Raw genomic sequence first — 24012 nt, 5'->3', positions numbered from 1 at the left:
CAAGCCAGGCCTTCTCTTCCAACATCAGTGCCTGATCTCACTCTTCTGGAAGAATGGACAAACATTCCCATAGACACATGCCTAAACCTTGTGGACAGCCTTTCCAGAAGAGTTGAAGCTGTTATAGCTGCAAAGGGTGGGCCAACTTGTTATTGAACCCCATGGATTAAGACTGGGATGCCATTAAAGCTCATGTGCGTGTAAAGGCAGGCGTCCCAATACTTTTGGCATTACAGGATAGATGGATTTTTTTTTTTCTTTCAGCTGATGCACTTGGTTTTCTAATGAGGAAAGTTGCGGCATCCCCAGAGTCATTAACTCTTTGGGAGTATCTCAGAAAAATGCCATTTTTGTTGTATATGTTATATTTCTCTACTGTTCCTTTTAACTCACTGAATAGTCTGTGACAGATCCACATGGGAATCGGCTATCTGGCATCTTTGAAGTTGTTGCTGATGTCATGTGACTCTGATAACTCAAATTTGAAGTGCTAATTTTCACACCTTTTTATAGCTGACATATACTGCTAACTGGCAGTCAACCTTGTATAACTAACCTTTGCAGCTGTGATGGTGATCAATTACTGTTGGGTTTAACTCCTTTTTCATTGAAGTGTTTCCTTTATTTTGTCCATCCCTGTACAACGAAATATACATTTTAAATGGAGATTGAAAACCTTGTTCAGCAATTGTAAATGGTGCAAGTGTCTGTTTTTGAAATATGTTTTCCTGTTAACACATAGTTTACAATAATACGAACCAGTAAGGACACATCACTCGCTAATATAAATATATATATTCTCACTAGCAGTAGGGCATCCTCTCGTCCATGAAATATCCCCCAAGTTGTGTCTCTCTGTATTTCAGTGTTTCACTGGCAGGCGACTATCATGGGCCCCGTAAGTATCTTGTACTGCACTGTGTGCACCACTCCTCTGTTTGTGTGTGGATTCATATTTGTCACATCCTTTAACGGGGTGTTCAGCACTTCTGGAAACCCTGGCAGATGAAGTTTAGTGCAATCCAGTGAGCAGTGTCAGGCATTATGTTCTAGTCTCCCAGAAACGTATGGACCCCGGTTAACCCTTGTCTAGATGGGCAGGCTGTGTGGGGAGTAGAGTTGCCACGTCACCCCTTTAAACCCGAACACCTTTGAATTACACAGATTCTGAGGCTAATTTAATGCAGATAAGGCACCAAGTGAGTTTAATTACCACCTTAATCAGTTTTAAAGGGATCGGGTGGCAACCGTAGTGGGGAGATAGATTTTGTTTGGAAACTCATTAGGGTACGGGACTAGACACAAATAGATAACACTCACAGTCCCGTGACAAGTGTGGAGGAGGCAAATATCTGGTGAGGTCGAATAGTGTTCTAATTTGAGCGAGGAAGTGGGAATGCCCTTCTCTCTCATTGGCGAGACCCCTCCACCGCCTGCTCTCTAAACTAAGGGAGTGTACTGACCACTAGAGTACAAAGCTAAGGGTTTTCTCTGCAAAGAAACCTGTAGCACTGGAAGAAATACTGAGGATGTTGTTGCTGGCCCCCTTCTGAAAGTGCTAGTTTCTGAGCTGTCCTCCTGGTCTTTTAACCACTTGAGAACCAGCCTGTAATACTTGATTATTACCAGGTCACTTTTCATTGCTCTGATAGTTTGACCATTGCTCCTTTATGCAACACTGTGCGGAAATGATTTTTATAAAAAAATTTCAGGCAGTATTAACCTCCACAAATATAGATTTATGCAAAGGTGAAAAAGCCAAAATGTTTAAAAATTACACTTGGTGTGCCCTACTTTGTTCTAAATCATCACTGCAAATATAAATTGCCTTTTTTTGGTAAGTAGACCCCCTAATGTGATCTCCCCCCCCCCCCCCCCCAATCGTCTTTCAGGACAGCTATAATATTTTGCTACAATACTTTTGGAAACTAAAAAACCTGCTGGTTTTGAGGCGATTAAAACTTGTTAAGTCCTCATTCACATGGGGTGTATTTCAGCGTATGCCCATGCGAGACCATGTTAACCTGAATGGGAATGCATGTTCTGTGCCATTAATGTCAGTTGTGGCTGCACGGACACAGCTGCTGCTCCCAATTCATCATCCGTTCTGGTGTCCCCAAACTCGCACTGCTTGTGTCTGGGTCATGCACCCGCTTCAATGTAAGATTGGGAGCAGTAGCTGTGTCTGTGCAGCTGTTGTGTCCCAATTGACTTCAATGGGACTGCCTGCACGTGGATGCACGGGACACCTGTACATTCTTGTGCAGGTAAGCATGAGCATACGCTGTAGTACACCTTGTGTGAACAAGATCTAGTAGTGCACTAGATACAGCATATTGGTATAATGTATAGATCAGTGTTTTTCAACTCCAGTCCTCAAGGCGCCCCAACAGGTCACGTTTTCAGGCTCTCTATTATTTTGCACAGGTGATTTCATCAGTATTACTGCCTTAGTAATTACCACATTCGTTTCATCTAAGGGAAATCCCAAAAACATGACCTGTTAGGGCGCCTTGAGGACTGGAGTTGAGAAACACCGGTATAGATCATACACAGGGGGTGAGAGGGAAAAGGAGTAAATGTACATGGAGTGTTTTTTTTGAGCAGTGGCAGTCTATTTTTTTTCAACTGAAAATTATAACTTATAGTTTAAGTCACTCGATCAGCCTACGGAGAATTCTGGACAGATCTGGAGGTCCGGCTTCAATGATGTCTCCATCCAAGGACTAGCACCAGTTCCAGTAGCTGAGCAGTGGCATCCATTGCTTTGGGGAAGTGAGGGAGGAATGTTTCTCAGAATACAAATGGCTACATATAGCTGTCAATGTAGACTGTAAGGTCCCTTTCACAGAAGCAGACCGATCGGGTCCACCTGTCAGTTTTTCAGGCAGACTAGATTGAACCCTTCATTCTCCTCTGAGGAGCGGTGGGTGTGTACACCTGTCGACATGCAATCTGCTAAGAACAGACAGATGGAGGGCCGTTCCTCATCCGTTGAGCGGATCTAGGCAGACATGCGGTCTGTTTCCATCCGACCGCCTATAGGGGAGATCGGTCTGTGTCTGCTCTGCATAAGCAGAGTGGACACGGACCAGCCATCAGCTTGTTCATCAGGGATCAATGGACAGATCTCTTGCTGAGCAAGCGGAGCCCACCCCCTGTGGAAGGGGCCTAAGAGTTGGAATTGGGTTTTGTATGCCGAGATTTTTGCAGTTTTATACCTGGGTGGATGCAGCATCGGTCCCCCGGCATCTCTGCACTGAGAACCGACAATCGCTTGGTTCTGACAGCTCCATGAGCAGAGAGCTAAAGACTGTGACAGCGCTCTGTTCTGATCCTCCACCTTCACTGTGGAGGGGGTGGGAACGGCCGGCTGAGAGTTTGAGCCGGGTGTCAGTCCAGGCACCTGGCGGATCCCGACTTCTATTGTCGGGATGACGCGGTGCCTGGACTGACTTCTGTGACGTCAGCAGAGAGCGAACTTCAGCCCACTCTCTGCTAAAAACGGGTCACGGGAGTACAAAACCAATTGCATTCCTGTGATCCATAGGAGAGGTACAGCCAAATGAGCTTTGGCTATGCTTCTCCTTTAAATGGGATTGTTCCCAAAATGACGTGCCTGTCTCTGAAGCTTCTGAGCACCAGTTTCACAATGCTTTTGGCTTTACTGTGATTTTAATGGCTGCCCTGAATTTAGCATGGGGCCCTCAAGTCATGGTAGCTTCCATCACAAGATTCCATTGCTGGCAATTTTGTTATAAGGCAGACTCCTATTACATAAACACCAAGCCAATATTTTAATTCTGGAAAAGCAGGTAGAGAGCCGTACAGACAACATGCAATAAACACGGGTGATGTGCCCCTGCATGAGGGACATTTAAAGCTACTGGTGGCTGATTCTAGTTAATATTCAGTGTCAAAGGCTAAGCGATGCTCAGTGGTGATGGGGTTCTTTATTAGGCTGTGACTAGATCCGAAGTGCAGGCAGTAACGGGGTGCATGTGCTGGCTCTCGCTGGTATGTCAGTGGATTGCCAAATATTTATAATGTGTAAGGAAAAAAGCCTTTTGTATATGCCAGCTGTGTATGCATAATGCACAATGAGCTGCTGCTGCACGATCTATATATTGTGTACAGCAGTGATGCCATAGAGTGAAATTGAGAGCTCTCTGGCCTAGGAAGTAGGTACGGCATGGGACCTGGAAGATGATTTGGTTTTAGTACAGACTAATTGCACTCTAGAGCAGAGGTTCTTAACCTTGTCCACCTCAGGGCTGTATGATGGGCTTGGATTTTGGCTTGATTCTGTTTTCTTTAAATGTCGTCATTTTCCAAATCTGACCTTTTTTTCAAATCTTAAAATACAGGTATGGGATCTTATTTTCAGCTTGTTTGTTTGTTTGCTTCTTTGAGTTCCAAATTTGAAAAGGAAAAGACGTTTCCATGAACACATCATTGTTGATGAACCTGGCTCGCTGATCTGCATAATGGGTATGCCCAGGGCTGGACAAATCTCTGGAGCCAGGTGGTCAATGCTCCTTCCAGATGTCACCTAACTTCTGAGGTTTCTCCAGTACTTTGTCTATGGAGCTCCTGAAAAAAAATCCTGCTGGCCCCTGGACTAAGCTCGGGGTGGGAGTGGAGTGGAGTGGAGTGGAGTGGAGTGGGAGCGTGGCCTGGTGGGAGCCCTGGCTGAGGTTGTCTTTCTCATACTATCATAGGACTCCGTGGATGTGCGGCACCAGGGATCTTTCCTCTCGTCCGGTGACTACAGGAGCTGGGACGAGCTGCATCCCTTGCTGACATTCCTGCAGTGGTTGTAGCATCACTCACACTATTCCCCATATTGATGATCAAGCCTGAGCAGCACACTAAACAAACGTTTAGAGGGAGCTGACCTGAAGCTGGCATCTGGAAGATCACTGTCGGTGGGGCGGACGTCGGCACGTGATGTGCGTCTGACGTCGGCACAGGGGAGGGGCCCAGCACCGGCCCTACGGGAGGAAGGAGACGAGGCGTCCAGGAGCTCTGAGATGCCGTGCGGGATGAGAGACGGCGAGGTGCCGGCATTCGACTGAGCGCCCGGCTCCCCTCTCACACCGCTCTCATACCGCTCCCCCCCCCCAGCCAGGATTACCGAAGCAACGGCGGTAGTACATATCCGCCACGGGAAACAAGCAGGGCTGACGGGTATGCCATCCCCCTTCCCCAGCTCTACGTGACGAGCAGCTGATAGCCCCAGCGAACCATGAGCCTCCCACAGGAGGGTTACAGGACGGAGTTGCAGCTGACCACTAAACTCGTGGGCATCTGAGAGCAAGATCTACAGATCCAAGAACTCAGGGTGTCGCTAGGCTGCTCAAGAAGAAGCAAGGTAGGAGAAGCTTCCCTGACATAACTGAATGACAGTGGACACAAGCGGGTATGAACTGTATGAACTGTACGGGTCTAATTGAGAAAACCTGAAGTGAGTCTGGGAGACCAGTATAACTGGATTAACTGGGGCGTCTGTTTCCTTTACTATCAGCCCAAATTTAAAAGGACTAGATTACTGGGAGCCCCTGATCCCACCCCCCAGCCATATAAATTAGAGAGGACATTTGAGCTGAGGTGCTGAGACGCCTTGAGAGTGTCCAACTCTTCCCCCCCACCGGTCCCCCTCTTGGTTTTCTCATTTCCTCTCCTCGATAGGGGTAAAGGTATTGTGTGGCCCGGAAGGAGAAAGAAACGGCACAGACACTGTAGATACTTAATACAGTTTATAGATCCCAGCGGTACGGCGGATCCTCCTCCATATGGCCCACAGAGGGAGGGAGATCCCAAAAGAGTGAAGCGACAAGCGGGACGACGGTGACATCTGTTAGAACTCAATCACCAGCAGAGGCAAATCAGGATCGAGACCGGAAGAATGCGAGGCCGTTCATCCAGAACAACAGAACCCCATAGTTCAAGAGAAAGCTTAAATACTAGCTCCATACAAAAATATTTAAAAGAAGCTAGTTTAAAGAGCCCAGGAATGGAGGCGAAACATACGGGTACAAAGAAGAAGGAGCAACAGAAACAAAAGGGGGGACAGGGGGACAAGACCCATGAAGAGTCGGCCCCGGAGGGGGTACCCGCAAGCTACATGACCGAAGAGCAGCGAATGATGGCCCTAGCCCCGAGTAAATTAGACATGAGTGAAATGTTCACAAAACTGGAAAATAAACTAGAAAGTGTGATTAAAGCAGAAATCTCAAATGTCCGCTCCGATATGGGCCACCTCCTCCGCAGGCTGGAGGAAGCCGAAGAGGCCTCAGTGCTCCAAGCCAAGGACATTTCAGATTTAAAAGAACAAATTAGGATTGTACAAAACGAAAATCGCCTGCTGACGTACAGACTGGAAGAACAGGAGAACCAGAGCCGACGACAAAATCTCCGTATTAGATCCATCCCGGAACAACGCAACGAAAACTTGGAAGAGAAGATGAGGAAGATATTCAATCCTTTGCTGGGCAGGCGAGAAGACGAAATATTAAGAATCGATAGGGTCCACAGAGTAAGGAAGCCCCCCCATATAAAGCAAGATTCCCCCAGGGACGTCATTGTAAAATTTCATCAATACGAGGACAAAGAAATAATCTGGAAAAAATTAAAGGGGGCCCCCCCAATAAATTTCGAAAACAGAGAGCTGCAGATCTTTACGGACCTCTCAGCAGGTACACTGGAGAGGAGAAGACGGATGAGACCAATACTCGACCAACTTAGGAAGGCAAACCTAAAATACAGCTGGGGGTTCCCAACATCCCTGATCGTAACCAAGGACGGAAGATCATACAGAATGAGATTCATGGAAGAAATGCAGGACTTCTGTGGCAGTCTGGGCATTCCCATCCCTGACCTGTTACAGAGATAGAAGAGGCAATGGGGTGGAGGCGTGGGAGGAGGGGGGGAGGCGGGCGGGGGGGGAGCGGGGAGGGGACCCCTTCTTTTTTTTTTTTTTTTTTTTTTTTTTGTGTCACTGTTCCCGCCCCCCCCCCCTCTCTCCTTCCTCCTTCTCCGCCTCTCCTCGCCACTATTAAAGGGATGTTTATTTCTCAGGGTCACGAGACTAACGTACTTTGGGACAGTGGCCGACACCGAGAGGTGGAGGGAGTCTTGGGACGGGCAAGCTGCCGGACAGCCGTGAATAGACAGAACGTAGGAGGAGAAGCGAGAGAGAGAGGGGATGGGAGGCTAAAGAGGATAGAAGAACATACGCATGGTCCTGGCGGGAGGGGGGGCGGTGGGAGCTGGGATACATCTGTGGGGGGGGGGCGCTTGGTGCTCCTACCTCCCTCGCCCTTTCCCTCTCGGAGGGGGGGGTGACGGAGGCCGGTGTCTGGAGCCAACCCCTGGAGGAGAAGTCATGCAGTGTGGAATGGGAAAAATTTCCATACGGGCGGGCTTTCGGCGAAATGAGCGCCATGGGGTGGTGGGGGGGGACGGGAGGGAAGGAGAGGCGGGCGGGACCGAGGGGGGGGGAGGGGGGAGGAGGAAATTGGGGGGTGGGGGAGGGCGGTGGTGTCGGGGGGGGGAGGGGTTTAGGTAGAGGGTGGGATCAGAAGTGGGTGGAGGAGTCAGCAAGACGGGTGCGAGAGGAGCAGAGGACAGAGGTTAACGGTTGCTCTATTGACTATGTCCGAGATTAAATTTATATCCTACAATGTAAAAGGGTTAAACTCACCAAGGAAAAGACACAAAATAATGGGGGAGCTGAGTCTCATGCGCGGGGACATAGTCTTCCTGCAGGAGACCCACCTGACCCATGAGACAGGGGTCAGGCTGTTCTCCTCTAGGATCCCTCAATGGGTATACGGGGATTCCCCTACCAAGGGGTCTAGGGGAGTCGCTATAGGGCTCTCCAAGGCGTCTAATTTTTCGGTGAGGGATAGACAGATAGACCCCGATGGTCGTTATATTTTCCTAAAGGGTTCAATTGGACCTAGACCGTTTACGTTGGCCAATGTCTACTGCCCTAATAAAAGTCCAACCAACTTTCTGGGACAAGTACTGGAGAAGTTGCTGACATTTGGGGAAGGGGAAATGGTCTTAGCAGGAGATTTAAATTTTTGTCTAGACCCTGCCCTGGATAGTACGTCCCGTGCTCAGGAGATAAGGAAGGTGTCACTAAGGGCAATAAGACGAAAACTATTCCACAACCAGTTAATGGATGTGTGGAGAGTGCAGCACGCCAAAGAAAGGGATTACACCTTCTTCTCCCCTGTGCACGGGACGTACTCCAGACTAGACTACATTTTTGTAGACCACAATTTATTGGAGAGGGTCGTGGAAACCAAAATTGAGATAATGTCCCTCTCAGACCACTCCCCAGTTACGATGAGGCTAAAACTACCAGAAGTGGTGGCAAATCCTTTCTCGTGGAAGCTGAATGAGGACTTGTTCAGGGACCCCGCAGTGATAGAGCAGATCCAGAATGAGGTGGATTTTTTCTTTAAGACAAATGATACCGGAGAAGTATCTCCTCCCATTTTATGGGAGGCACACAAGGCCTACATCCGAGGGACTCTTATAGCCATAGGTGCAGGTCGGAAAAAAAAAAGGAAGGAAGAAATGGAAAAATTGGTCGAGGCAATATTCAATCTGGAACAAGCACATAAAAAGGGGCAGGACCAGGACTGTTACCGTTTATTGGTCGCCAGGAGAGAGGAGCTGAGGGACAGGATGGAGCAGGATGCCAGTAGAACCTTCAATTTAATAGCAAGGGATAAATACCTCTGGGCAAACAAATTAAATAAACACTTAGCCAGATTAATAAGAAAAAAAAGGAGGCGGAATTTTATAGATAAAATAAAAAGCTCAGGAGGGAAAGAGATAGCGACCAGCAGAGGTATGGCAGAGGAGTTTAGAAAATTTTACGCTGACCTCTACTCACTAGGGCGAGGGAAGGAGGAAGTCAGGGCCCGGGCAGCTAGGAGTAAGGCTTTCCTAAAAGAAGCAGGTTTAAAGGTGTTGCCTATAGAGGACAGGGATCTCCTGGACAAACCTATCAAAGAAGAGGAAATCATATCAGCCCTAAGAGATTCCCCGAAGGGTAAGAGCCCAGGCCCCGATGGTTTCCCTACCATCTACCTAGAGAAAATGAAACATATACTAGCCCCTAGGCTGTGCCAATACTGGAACGAATTGGGCACTAAGTATGAGATGGAAGGCGAGGCACTGTCTGCTACGATAACTCTGATACTGAAAGAAGGGAAGGATGCCGGGCTGTGTTCCAGCTACCGGCCCATCTCCCTGTTAAACGCGGATGTCAAACTATACGCCAAGGTCATGGCTAATAGGCTAAAGAGTTACATGGCGGAGCTGGTGCACCCGGACCAGTCCGGTTTCATCCCGGGAAGACAGTGCAGGGACAACGGGGTTCGGGCAGTCCTGCTCTCGGAATTCTGTAGACTTAGGGGACCCCCAGCTCTATTCCTGTCGATAGACGCCGAAAAGGCATTCGACAGGGTAGACTGGGGGTTCTTGATGAACACCCTAGAAGCCATGGGGTTCGGGCCCAGGTTTATTTCCTGGATCAGGGTCCTATATAGAAGTCCAACAGCAGTAGTAAGGGTGAACGGTGCCATTTCCAAACCTTTTGAGATGGTAAATGGTACTAGGCAGGGCTGCCCGCTCTCCCCCCTCCTGTTCGTCCTGTCCCTGGAACCGCTCCTGGCCTCCATTCGGAACAGTACGGACTGCAGCGGAGTAAGGGTGGGAACGGAGGAGCACAAGTTGTCGGCGTTCGCCGACGACGTCCTATTTTATGTCTCAAATCCTAGGATAACACTTCCTAACGTGCTCCGTATCCTCAGAACATATGGAGAAGTCTCCAATTTCAAAATAAACCCCGCCAAGTCCGAAATTTTAAACATCAGTCTACCCAAGCAGGAAGAAGTCCACCTAGCTACAGTATTTCCCTTTCCCTGGAAGAGAGAGATTGGGTACCTGGGAGTTATGCTGGTCAATACCATTAAAGGGTTATTCCAAAAAAATTTTATACCACTGCTAGACGATATTAGGCAAGAGGTTAGAAGACTGCGGTCTAGGCCTCTCTCATGGTTCGGACGAGCAAATATGGTCAAAATGATGATCACTCCGAAAATCTTGTACAAATTTCAACTGCTGCCGATCCCTATGCCAAGATACTATCTGAAGGTTTTAAGGAAATTAATCAGCGAAGCTGTCTGGGGTGACAAAAAACCACGTATTGCTTTCTCAACACTGAGTAGAGGGAAAAAAAAAGGGGGAATAGCAGTTCCCGATATAAACAGGTACTATATTGCAGTAGTGCTCTCACGGATCACGGAATGGAGTAAGAAAGGGACGGATAAACGGTGGGTGGATATCGAGTTCTCTTTAAGTAATAATAACCTAGCACAGTCACTATGGAATCCTCCAAAGTTTAGAGCACTCAGCACTAACACATCTATACTAACGCAAAACACTTTTAAATATTGGGACAAAATACATACACAGCACAAATGGACATATAATTCACCGTTGATACACATGAAAAATAATTTATTTTTTGAACCAGGGAGGAGGGAGGTGGGGGGGAACTGGCTAAAGGAGGATTCCGTTCAATTGAAAGATTTCACTGATAAGGGTAAAATACGCACTTTCACGGAATTGAGCAGAGAGTCAGAACTCTGGGTGATTGACAGATGGAGGTATCTCCAGCTTTCCCATTTCATCGGAAACCTACCGAAGCCTCTTAGAGGTATGGAGGAGCTCAGGCCATTGGAGCAACTCTGCACGAAAGAACACACAGGGGGTGTTATTGCCCAAATATATAGAATTTTGGAAGCAGAGCAGGAGGGGGTAGGGCCTCCGTATGTTAAAAGGTGGGAGCAGGAACTGGGGACACAGTGCAATAGGAATATGGTAGAAAAAATTTTGAGTTTAGCTCACTACACGTCACTAGATAGTAGGAGAACGGAAATCCACTATAAAGTCTTAGCAAGAGGGAGCTGACCTTTCCCCTCGGCGTGTCTTCCGGGTTCGCGGCTCTGGCGCTGTGAGTGGCCGGAGCCGCAATGTCATCACTCCGGAAGACTTCTTTCCGGCAACATCAGCCGGACCTTCACAGCGTATGCGCTGCTGACGTCAGCGGCTGCATGCAAACTGAATATCTCCTAAACCGTTCAGGTTTAGGAGATATTCATTTTACTCACAGGTAAGCCTTATTATAGGCTTACCTGTAGGTAAAAATACAAAAAGGGTATACAACCGCTTGAAACCTAAATTAAGTTGGTTGAGCCCTGGTTCACATTGGAGTGACTTGTCATGCGATTTGACAGGTCAAATCACATGATGGTTCACACCCTATTGCCAGCAATGGCACTGTTCACATCTGTGCAACGCCAACTTTGTGGTGCCGCATCGATTTGATTGGTTCCTGCACCACTTTTGGCAATTTCGGGTGCAATTTTTGTATAGACATGTGAAGCCACACAAATGTCTTCAAAGTCGCACTGAAATGTGGCTTTGAAAATGTAAGACTTCAGATGAAGATTCAAAGCTGCATTCAATGTGACCGAGGCCTGACTCTTGTCATTCCAGTTTTTAGAATTAAATCTGTTCAGCAGGGCCCACATTGTGACTGTAGGACTTAGTGATCAGATTATCTTTCTGTTAATTGATAGAGGATCCCATACCTGTATACTTCTCAGGAATTGTGTGGAAAAAGATCTCTAGTAAAACCCACGGGTTAAGAACCACTGCAGAATAATACAGTCATGACTGGAGATGTGACTGACTTGTATTATTACAGTAGCCAGAGTAGGAAATGGTTAGGTCATGTGCCAGACTTGTAGCCATTTCTTCTTCTTCCCTTTTTCTCTTGTTTCCTATCTGTGGCCTTTTTTTTTTTTTTTTTTTTTTTCGTGTGGCGCTCTCCTCGCCCATTTGCTGACATGCTTCTCCATTTTTCAGAATGACAGCCCTTTCCAAGGTGGAGTTTTCTTCCTCACCATTCACTTTCCCACAGATTATCCCTTCAAACCCCCCAAGGTAAGGAGAAGGTTAGGCTTGCTGTCTAGGGAAGAGATGGCCTGAACCTGCTGCCCAGCAATTGTGGTTCACGTAACACTTTGGACTGATCATAGTGGTTTCTCAGTAGCAGAGACTTTGACTTTTACTATATCTTTCTTTACAGGTGGCATTTACAACCAAAATCTATCACCCCAACATAAACAGTAATGGCAGCATTTGTTTGGACATCCTGCGAAGCCAGTGGTCCCCAGCCCTGACGGTTTCCAAGGGTCAGTAAGCATGTGTGAAAGGAGAATAAAAATGTCATTTTATGGAGCTTACCATTCTTTAGATGTGGTGGCTACATTAGTTTTTAACTTCTTCAGGCTTTTTCAACAATTACAGGTCAAAGCATGCTATATTCTGTTAACTACTAGTCTCCCCATCCCCCAATGTAATGGAGAAGATGAGAGGTGCAGTCTGGGAGGCAACCATGGCTTCCTTTAAAGATGCAATGTTGAAGTGAGCGTAGACACACAGTGATAGAAAGTGTGTTATTCACAGGATTGTCAGGTGAGACCAAAGGGGGGGGGGGGGGGGGGTAAAGCCTGGAACAAGAAAACAAATGCAGCCACCTCTAAGGACTGGTAAGCGTCAATACATTACATTTTTTGTTTATGGGTTTAAATACACTTGAATGCTCCTTGGGTGTAAAAGATATGACAAAGGCATGTACCTGTCTGGACCAAAATACTGTAACTAGTACACATTGTTAATATTGGATTAAAATCTCTAAAGCTGACCATGGATGGATCAAATCTTGGCCAGTTCAGCAGCGAACGGACGAGATTCTATCCATGTATGGGCAGGCTGGTTGTGCTGAAATCAATTCATCAGTCGACTTCAGTACAGCCAACCTGGCAGATTTTCTGCATGCAATCACTGCCGGCGACTATAGCTGCTAGCGTGATCATTGTGCTCTGATGGTAGGGAAGGCTCCCTGCTGGTAGAACACAATAGCGCTGCAGGAGTGACTTTCCCTATCAACACTGTTGATGGGAGAATGGAGCAACTCTTGGAACTGAAACAAATATATTTAGCCCTGTAAAGAAGATATCGCTATTCATACTTTTTCTGCAGCCGCTCCGGTCTGGTCCCGCTCTAATCTGTCAGTGTGCAGAAGTGGCAGCCGACAACGGAAGCCTCATAGTAACGCTATGGGAGATGTCACTTCCCAGCCGTTGTCTGTTCTCTCCTCCACACAGCATCCTCCACTGGATCGGCTTCAGAAAAGGTAACTACAGCGATTTCTTCTTTACAGGGTTAGATGCAAGTAATATTAGCGTTACTTGGGTTTTTGGTGAATTTCTACTTTAAACTCTCAGGAAGTGACAAGGACTCTGAATTTCAGCTATTTTCTGTAGTTGATAAAAATGTTTTTAGGCTGAAAAAAAATGAATGCATCCACCACAGTCAAGGACTAGTAAGCCGAATATTATATTTCTGGTTTGGGGTTTACTCTTTCAGGCTGCCCTGCTATCCCACTCGCTCCCCCTCGTTCTGTAACACTGCAGTCTTTTCTGAAAAGATATTGTCATTACAATTGCTCCTATGGTGGTTGAATTGCAATTTCCTCCTTAATATTGCTTAACCTTTTTTTTTTATTATTAATGGGGAAAAGGTATATGCAATTAACATTTAATCTGGAGAAAAGGGAATCCTGGCTCTTAAAACATTACAGTAAAATTGTTAATGAGACATGTAATGCCAGTCTAGTATTGGGGTAAGGTCAGTAATACAGTATTTTTAGTGAGTTCACTCCCCCAATGCTCAGGTCTGGAAAAAGTGGTTTGCATTTAAAACTCTATGGTGTTCTTGTCAGATTCCTTTGTTCTGCATAGAAAATGCATATAGCCAATCTCATTTAACCACTTCCTGGCCAATTCTGACATTTCTCCCCTATATTTAAAAATCATTGTTTTTATATATATATATATATATATATATATATATATATATATATATATATATATATATATATATATATATATATATAATTTTTTTTTTATGGCGGCCGTTGCAATTTGTCACACAGTAATTGCGCAGGGACTTTTCAAACACCATTTTGTTAGAAAAATACACTGAATTTTAATGCAAAAAAATATATAACCCAATTTTTTTTGGTAACATATAAAAGATGTTGCGCCGAGTAAATAGATGCCTAACATGTCGTGCTTTAAACTTTTACCCTTAATCTCCATATGTGACGTTTAAAAAAATTCTACAGGTTGCATGTTTTGAGTTAGAGGAGGTCTAGGGCTAGAATTATTGCTCTCGCTCTACCAATCGCGGCAATACCTGATGTGTGGTTTGAACACCATTGTCATATGTGGGGGCTTCTGCATGCGAGCTCGGCGGGACAGGGCTCATTTAAAAGAGTGTTTTTTTGCTTATTTATTTTACCTTTTTAGTTTATTTTTTTTACACTGTTCTTTTAAAAAACAAATCGTGTCACTTTTATTCCTATTACAAGGAATGTAAACATCCCTAGTAATAGAAAAAAAGCACGACAGGACCTCCTTAAATATGAGATCTGGGGTCAAAAAGACCTCAGATCTCATATTTACATTAAAATGCAATATAAAAAAAAAAATTGTCATTTAAAATAGCCCTTTTAAGAGCTATGGGCGGAAGTGACGTTTTGACGCTGATAAGTGATCTTACGACGAATCCGCCGCAGAGACCGTTATTATCGGAAACCGGACTGCCGGCTGAAGAAGAGTATACCGGGGTTATGGCAGCTAGCTGTTGACATAACAATGATATTCCTCTTCAAAGTAAGGACGTATATCGGCGCGCGGCAGTCCAGAAGTTGTTAAATTGGATCAGCCAGGCAACCAGATGTTTTCATGAGAAGGTTTGCAGCGGAAGCCCTATATTTTTTGTCAGGACGAGTTTCTTTGTAAACCATCTCCAAAACCCCTTTTTTTTATGTATAATTTGTCATATATGCACATGAGGGCAGCAATGTGCACTGAATATATTTAAGCTCCAGTTCCTGTTTGTGTGGTGGTGTTTTTTTTTTTCCCCCCTAGAAGTTATAATTGCAAAGCTTAAAATCTTGTGTTCCGATAAGTGCTGACTTGTATTTTTCCTCCCTCAGTTCTGCTCTCTATCTGCTCACTTCTCTGTGACCCCAATCCTGATGACCCTCTGGTGCCAGAGATCGCCCACACGTATAAAGCAGACCGGGAGAAGTACGTAGAATTTAACTGGATTTCTCTTCATATCCATTGGCAGAAAACATGATTACACCTACCAATAAGTCAAACTATTGCATATGAATGATTTTGAGTATATGAAAATGAAAGGTTTTCAACAGATTGTCAGAAATGTGTAAATATTCTGCCATACTTTAAATATTGGATTGATGTGAAGGGCGTCTTGTCAACTGAATCTATAAAAAAAACTTTTATTCTTTATTTTTTCATGGTGTAGAGATTGGTTAGAACCTCTATTAGGTTGCTGTTTGTGTACTCTCAGGGGTGATTCACCTTTTTCCCTGTGATGGTTGGATTTCTTCTTACCACTTCCCACCCGGCCACTGCATATGTACGGCCGGGTGGGCACGCTCTCCTTCTGAGTGGACGTTCAGGAACGTCCCTCAGAAGGAGGGGGATCATGTGCGGGCCCGCACAGCAGCGCGATCCCGATGCGCTCGTGTCGCCCGGACATGGAGCATCTCAGATCGGCAGGAGGGCTCTGTGATTGGCCCTCCTGATCACATGACGGCCATGTCCAATCACAGCTGTCATGTGATGTAAACAGAGCCGGTTGCTAGGCGATCGGCTCTCCTCTCCTCGCACAGTAGTTGTTCGTTGAGAGCGGATCGCTGCAGCCGGCTGGTGATCAGTGTGTATGAGCTGTTTTTTACAGCTTTTTACACACTGATCAACAGCATAGTAACATAGTGTAAAACGCATGTCCCCGCAAAATCACATGTCCCAATGATTATCTGTGCACACATGACCGTGATCACCTGCGCACATCTGTACATGATCATTTGCGTACATCTGTCCGTGATCACACGAACCAATTATACACTTAACGGGATTTTTTTTTACCAGAGACATGTAGCAGAATACATTTTGGCTTAAATTTGACAAAATTCGATTTTATTGGATTTATTTTAAAATAGAATAAAGAAAATATTGTTTTCCAAATCTCCTTTTTTTTTTTTTTTTTTTTTTTTTTTCCCTATTATCGCAAAAAATAAATGCAGTCTTGAATAAATACCACCAAAAGAAAGCTCTATTTGTGCAAACAAAATGATAAAAATTTCATTTGGATACACCATAGAGTTTTAAATGCGCAATTGTCATTGAAAATGCGAGAGCGCTGAAAGCTGAAAATTGGCCTGGGAAGGAAGGGGGCGAAAGTGCCCAGTATTAATGTGGTTAAAGAGACTTCCTGTTGCATTTTTGACACAGAAAATAAAGAGATCACTTCAATGGGATTCAGACAAAGGAAAAAAAAAACTATTTTCTTTTCTCTTTTTTTTTTTTTTTTTCCATTTCCTACTCTGCAAAATAAAATCCACTACTTCTATAGATGCACTTTGGGCCTGTGTCAGTGGGCTTGTGTTGATGACATTCGTTTACCATCAGCTGAGATGCTTCCGAGATTATTCAGAATTCATTGATGGCTGCATTTGACCTCCTCCTAACATTGTGTCCTGGATCAAGTGCATTTTGCATGTCCACGGACTTAAATAGGAATGCGAAACCTTTTTGATGTAAACACATGCCTGTTCACCGCTTAAGCATCTGATTGTTCCTACAAAAATCATAAGACTGCACAAATGTGGACCTTTTGGGGTCAGGTTTTACCATTGCACCTGTTAGTATTCGCGTCCCGGCATCTGATATTACAACTGACTTTGCTGTGTGGCACTTACAGGCAGTGCCACCTTGATCTTTTCTTTTAAAAAGGAACAATTTTACATATCTAAATGTGTGACTGTGAAAGTTAAGAGTTTGTATTGTCCAAGTAGCTTAGTACCAATCCTTAAAGGTTCCTTCCTTGTTTATTAAAAAAAAGTTGTGCTTACCTGCTCTGTATGGTTTTGCACAAAGCAGCCCAGATCCTCCTCTTCTCGGGTCCCCTTCCAGCTCTTCTGGCTCCACCTCCCTGCTGAGTGCCCCTCCAATAGCAAGTCACTTTCCATGGGGTCCCCCCCAGTCTCTATTTACTGGCTCTGATTGAAAGCAGTGGGAGCCAATGACTCCTGCTGCTGTATATGAGCCAATATGGGTCAAGAGACCTGAGAGAGCCTTGGCTCTCATGCACTTTGCTGGATTGAGATATGGCTCAGGTATGTAATTAGGGGGGCTGGGGGAGAAGCTGCATGCAGAAGATGTTTTTTACCTGCAGTAAGGTAAAAAAAATGTAAGGCTGGCCTAGAATGTGTAAAACATTTTGTTAATATGTATGGCACCTATCTTAGAGAACCATTCAAAACCCACCTACCATTTCTGCATTAAAGAGGAAGTAAAGTCCTTTTTTGCTTTTTCCTTGCCTGCAAAGTAAAGGCATTATGTGCTAGTATGCATCGCACACTAGCACATTATGTGAAACTTCCCTGCTAATGAAGCCCTCATCGTTCCCGCTCGAGGCCACATCCATCTTCCTTCTGGGTCTGCGGGCTCCGGCGCTGTGATTGGTTGGAGCCATGTGACGTCACTCCGGCGCATGCGCGCGGGAGCCCTCGGTCACGGCACAGGCTTCTGAAGAAATGGCGCAAGAGGCCGCTCCTTCAGTGCGCATTCACCGATGACGACATCGGCGCAGTATACAGTAAATATCTCTTAAATGGTGCAGGTTTAGGAGATATTTACAGTACCTCTAGGTAAGCCTTATTATAGACAAACATTAGAGGGAAGTTTACTTCCTCTTTAAAGTTTTAATTCAAGGCAAATGCCTGAACTCAGTTGTACATTTATGAGCTATTTTACCCAACAAAGGATTTGTAACATTCAGCTAAATATGAGCTTTTTACACCCCTGCCACACTGAAAAACCGGTTGATGCCACCACTATATTGTGATTTCATCTTTACAGTTTTTCTTGTCACTTCTTCTGCTCATCCAGATTTCAGTGTCGTCTGCCTGCTTACTGGACACAGATCTGGAAGTGTGGTGATGGTTCATTGTTCAGTGTGTAGGTTGGAGGCAGAGAGGGTTGCATTAGAAGCTAGAAAGCTAAACCATTAAACGGGCCAGACTGTACAGTGTGCCAGATGTTTGTAAATGTCAGATCTGGCTGAACAGAATCAAGAGTGGCTGAAGGCCTATGGTCAGTAACAAGATCCACATATATCTTTACTGTATATGTAGCATTTTACCTAGAGCTCCGGTTACCAGTATTCTGTCTATGTATATGCTTATCGGGCTCCATTCACTGAACAATAACAAACACTTTTTTTTTTTTTTTTTTGCCATCAAAATCATTCTTTTCAGCAGTGTGCTGTCCACCCTTTGTTGGATAAAATAATGATGATCTGGCTGTGAACAATCTGTCGCTTCATCAATTGAGCCCATTGTGTGCTTTGCACAATGTTTAGATCTGTATAATATCCAAGCAAGCTCATTTAGATGTGATAACGTAACATGTACTATATAAATATTGGATATTTTCATTTTTATAGGACTGTCTTTATAATGACTGTTTAAAATGAAGCTGGCCCCACATATTACATTTAGATTGCATAATTTACTAAAAGCTATGTAATGTGAGAGCCTGAGCTGGTTGGTTATATTGAATGCTTTGGGGTAAGTTTAGGACATTAAGCTCTGGAGATTTCTAAGCCCCTGAACCGTGAGGCGGCTATACCAGGGCTCAGAACGGGAGATCGCTGCGCTACAAGTCAGTGGGCCTGATAAAATAATAAACATGTTATACTTGCCTGCTCTGTTGCAGTGGATTTGCACAGAGCAGCCCTTCTCTTCTCGGGTCCCTCTTCTGTACTCCTGGCCCCTCCCTCCTGTTTAGTGCCCCCTCAGCAGGCAGCTTGCTGTGGGGGCACCCGAGCGAAGTCACACCTCCCTGTGTCCATTCAGACTCGGAGCCCCGACCCAGCCTCGCCCCCTCTCTCCCCTGATTGGCTAGCTGACTTTGACAGCAGCGGGAGCCAATGACGCCGCTGCTGTGTCTTATCCAATCAGGAAAGAGAATCTCGGATGGCTGAGACACTCGTGGACATCGCTGTACAGAGAGGGACCTCAGGTAAGTATTGGGGGGGGCTGCTGTACACAGCTTTTTATCTTAATACATAGAATGCATTAAGATGAAAAACCTTCTGCCTTTACAACCACAGAAATCCTGTAATCCTCTGTGTTACAGGATTATATCATGTGCCGTGTGTCTTTGTGTAAAATTCTTGCGATAAATACCTTATTTACAGTGCCGCTGGGCCACTCGCATTACCTTCTGCTGGTCTCCTCCTCTCAGCTGACATCAGTGGGGGATCTCGGCCCTTCCCTCTGCAGTGTTCGGAGTGGTGAAGGAGAGCACAGGTGGGTCACGTGAGCGCCCAGCAGTGCTGTAAATGAGGTATTTGTCGCATTCATTTTACAGACACACACTGAACTGATATAATCCTGTAACACCGTGGATTACAGGATTTCTTAAAGTGCTTTTAAAGGCTCAAGGTTTTTTACCTTCATGCAGTCTATGCATTCATGCATGAGGGTAAAAACCTGTGTACCGAGGCCCCCCAGCCACCCTAATACTTACCTTACCTCTCGATCTAGTGATGTGCACAATAGCTGTGCTTCTCCCAATATTCCTCATTGGCTGAGACAGCAGTGGGAGCCATTGGCTTCCACTACTGTCAATCACAGCCAGTAAGCCAATGAGGAGTGATCGGGGGCTTTTTTTTTTTTTTTTTTTTTTTTTTTTTAATGAGCCTTTAATAACACTTTAAGGCCCATCAAACCATACATTCGTTAACACGGTGTGTTAAGATGCACTGCATTAAGGCAGCCTTAACACACATTTAAGATGGACTTGTGCTTTGTGCTGCTGCATTGTCCAGCTTTGTAGTTGTACGTTGGGGTGTCTCTCTAAAAGAGTGGTACTGCGCTGATCATTACCGCAGTGCACAGCGATGGGCAAAAATTGTCTAAATACAACAGTCCTATATGTGCTTTCTTGTTTTGTGTATTCCTCCAGATCTGTGCAGTAATTCAGTATGACAGGAGCTTCCTGTAATAAAGACCGCTCACAGCTGCTCTCTCTCCTTGTGCAGAGTGACTGGTCTTGTCTCCTCCCCCCTCCTGTAGTTTTCTGTAGGCAGCCTGTAGTGGGTGGAGCCTGATGGGTAAGGGTGATATCTGGGTTTGGAAAGGCATTTGATTCACACAAAGTGAATTTCTATTCTTTTGTGGCTATAGAGGAAAATATTTGAATTTAAAATTTTAGCACAGAGTTCTGCCTGAAGGGGTTCTAAAGGAGACTGTACAAATCTCTGTACAATCTATTTGTAATGTATGTGGTTTGTATTAGACTTGGCCTTCTGTGATGATGTTTTTGATGTATTTCTGATTTCTTATGATCTTCTCACATAAAACTTGTCTCTTCTTCCTTTCTAGGTATAACAGACTAGCACGAGAATGGACACAGAAATATGCAATGTAACACACTCTAACTAGCACAGCCAGACTGACAGACTGGAGAGGGAAGAGACCCTCCCACTTCTCTTGTTTATCTTCTTGTGCCAACATGCCCGCAATGTTTTTATACAACACCGACCAACCAAAAAATAACCAAGCGACTCCAAGGATATCCCCTTCCCCTTTCCCATTCACATCCAATTCCCTGCAGCCTGGCTGAGGAAGAGATTTGCCCATTCTTGCTCTGAAATCTGCTGCTGTTATAAAGCCCTTCAGCTTGTTCTATTCGTACTCCGAAATCCCATGGGATGAGCCCCTCTCCCCTTGCACTGAGACTTCCCTGCCCTGGGATCTGCTTTCAAGATGCTCATATCACCTTACCCCCTTCTTAAAATAACTCAGGACATAGATCATGGGATCCTCCCTATTGCCCAGACCAGAAAAGCATGGCCGACAGCTGCTGTTGCTGGAACAAGAGAAGCCTTTGTGGAACGAGGAGGGAGATCAGGAGCTGCTTTTGTCTTCAGGCCTTTGACTCGTCCTGAAATAGACACTCTCATCCTTTATCTGTTACCTGCATGGAGAAGACGAGTAGAGATATCTATGGAACAGTGTGCAATTCTTTACGCACAGGGTTGCGGTACTGTTTTTTGCAACGGCTGTACTCCCAGAATGTTTGATGAATGGGGGAAGCTGGAACCCAATCTATTTTTAATGCATGTGACAGCTGCGTGCTTATCACATCAATAACAGTTAATGGTACCTTGGGGGTGTGTATCATCAATGATGGGTGGTACTTTGTATCTTCCTAGCATCTCCTAGAACTGGGTAGACCCCCCTCCCTTCTGTTTACTTGTATAAGAATGTGTCATTAACACCCATCTGTGTTCATTTTACCATCAAACTAACTCATATCATTGTGTGCTTTAGAGGATAAATTTAGCTACACAATTCTCGGATGCCAAACAGCTCCTCACTCCACCTTAAGCCCCAGATCTAGCGTCAACCATTGCACTCCCCTCTCTCTTTCTGTTGGAGCAGAAGCCCACAGGCCATAGTTGTGGAGGCAAACCTTCTGCAAACTGGACCACTATTCACCAAAATAAAGGTTACCCCATACTGCTACAGATTTGTGTTGCTTCCAGCTAAAGTTGACTCTTGAAACGGGTGCAATGCAAACTTCACTCCTGTTATTGTGATTCAGCATTCTGGTAAATAGGAAACATCCAGTAAGTATCTGAACAAGCCCTTTGCAAAATAAGGAGGCAAGGTGATCACCATGGAAACTTGTCAAGGGATCACTTGCATCTGTGGCAAGACACAAAATTGCTGAAGGTGATCTGCAGCTGACTGGGGAAACTCTGTCACAGGGAGCTTGTGACATCGCTAAGGCAGGGAAGCCTGTTGACAAATTGATAGTGACATTAGTTTGTAATTTCATTGCAGCGGGATCACTTTAACTGATGTCACTGAATAATCTACGTTCTATTTGATCATTGGTTCATACAAAATGACTGCTTCCACTTGTGTAAGTGACTACTGGTAAATCTACCTGAAGCTGATATTTTGGGACAAAGCACTGGTGATTTGAATTATCCACCATACTTTAAATATTGAGTTCCCTGTCAGTGTGTTGTCTGTACACGAGTTCTCAGCTCCTCCCATCTGACATGGTCATAACATGGGGGAGATCTCTGTTTAATTATGGAGAGTTTTATAGGAACAATGAGACCCAACTTTGGCCTAATAATGGTTGTTGGTGCTGAGAACTCCAGTGTGAAGGTCTTGCCACTGGAGGCTTTAATATAAGAAAGGAGTGGATGATTTAAGCCACCAACTGCCACCTGCAATGGATATTTTGGCTTTGGACTGGCACTCCCTTCAAGAACACAAGGTCCCATTTGGGGCATTCATTGTGCGACAGGCAGGGGAATGTTTTTCAGCACTGTGAATTTACCTTGCTCCCAGCCTACCTCATGCTCTGAATTCTGGGACAAGAGAATCCCTTCCACTTCACAGAAAGGTGGAGTTGGCTCTGCAATGTAACGTACCCAAGAGCAAAACACTGGGCAGGAGAAGCAGTTTCTGCCGTCAGTCCTACATGCATAAACAAATTGTATCAATATACGCAACAACTGGCAAAATAATGGATTTACCTGAAATTTAAAAAGGATTCATGTCGCAACTGACTCTTCATGTGCAGGGCTTGTGTAGAGAAATAGCTGCTTATTCAATGGAGGATGTAGTTTTGTAGCACTTGGCAGTTATCCCATTGGTTGACGATCTATTCTTTTCTATGAGCATTCATTTGTCACCCTTGGTCCTTTTTTGCCAATGCAGTTTTTCACATGTTTTGTATATAATGTCATTTATGTGGCGGTTCCTCTTGACACTTTTTTTTTTGGTTGCTCATGTATTTTGGGCACTGCAAATTTGGCCTTTTCTATATATTGCTGTGAAAAATCAAATAGCTAACTGCCACACCTCTTTTTTATAATGGACACCTACTGGTAACGAGTCAGTTTTAATGTGAATTCCAATTGCAGCTATTTTTGTAGTTGTGACTTGGTTGTAGCAAACTTCCTTTTTTTTTTTTCAGATGGTGTTTCCATTATTTTGCCAAGTCCCTGTAGAAGAAAACCTGATGCACTGTACAGTCAGATAATCTCGACCTACTCCTTTTACTTTGTATGAGGTTTGCTTTATATCTGCTTTAGACATGCACTGTGTAATGCTGCCGAGTACCTGTATACAATGTTGGTGAATGTGCTGCACTGAATTATTGCCAGCAGACAGTAACCGACTATAAGGTCTGTATCGGCGTAATTTAAAAGCGGACAGTGTTCATTAAACGATATCTATTATGAGAGCATGTCTCTTACCTTCTGTGGAAGTGGATGTTTTGTTGAGTGAACCAATAATCAAGAGGATGCAGCCTGTTCTTTAGGAGATGGTGGCTTCCGGTAGTATTAATAGTAAATCAGTTTTTAAGGTTAACTAGTGTTGAACCCTTGCTGGGGGACTCCTTCAACATCCTGGAAATGCCCTATAATCATGTACACTCGAGGGCTACTGGTTCTAGTTCTTATCTCCACTGCCTGCTGATGAGAAATACGTTTTTGGGGATCTCACTTTTAAGTCTTCCACCAACTGAAAGTAGGCAACACTGGGATGGAGAAGGCACATTGAAAGTGTTTTTGCACCTAATGTAATTACTGGACAAATGATACAAAGCAGCAACTTTGTAAAATTTATGAATTAGCCATCTTGTACAGGTTCATGAAGTGCTCATTGTGTAGAACCTGTAAATTTCACATTTTCTTTGTTTTAAAGAAGCCATGTGC

At 44.8% G+C, this 24012-nt stretch overlaps 1 protein-coding gene across 1 annotated transcript in view; it reads left to right on the top strand.

The window, feature by feature from the left end:
- The window catches only part of UBE2D4 (ubiquitin conjugating enzyme E2 D4), a 32892-nt gene extending 11099 nt beyond the window's left edge, over positions 1 to 21793 (top strand). Inside the window, exons 3-7 of the mRNA XM_073622197.1 lie at positions 867 to 898; positions 11959 to 12036; positions 12182 to 12287; positions 15161 to 15254; positions 20648 to 21793. Of these exons, the coding sequence (XP_073478298.1) occupies positions 867 to 898; positions 11959 to 12036; positions 12182 to 12287; positions 15161 to 15254; positions 20648 to 20693 (356 nt within the window). The 3' untranslated portion in view covers positions 20694 to 21793. The remainder of the gene's footprint in view (positions 1 to 866; positions 899 to 11958; positions 12037 to 12181; positions 12288 to 15160; positions 15255 to 20647) is intronic.
- The last annotated feature ends 2219 nt before the right edge of the window (positions 21794 to 24012 follow it).

The sequence above is a fragment of the Aquarana catesbeiana genome, linkage group LG03, assembly GCF_042186555.1.
Source record: "Aquarana catesbeiana isolate 2022-GZ linkage group LG03, ASM4218655v1, whole genome shotgun sequence".
In the NCBI taxonomy this organism is placed as follows: Eukaryota; Metazoa; Chordata; class Amphibia; order Anura; family Ranidae; genus Aquarana; species Aquarana catesbeiana.
This window is presented reverse-complemented; position numbering and strand designations above follow the sequence as displayed.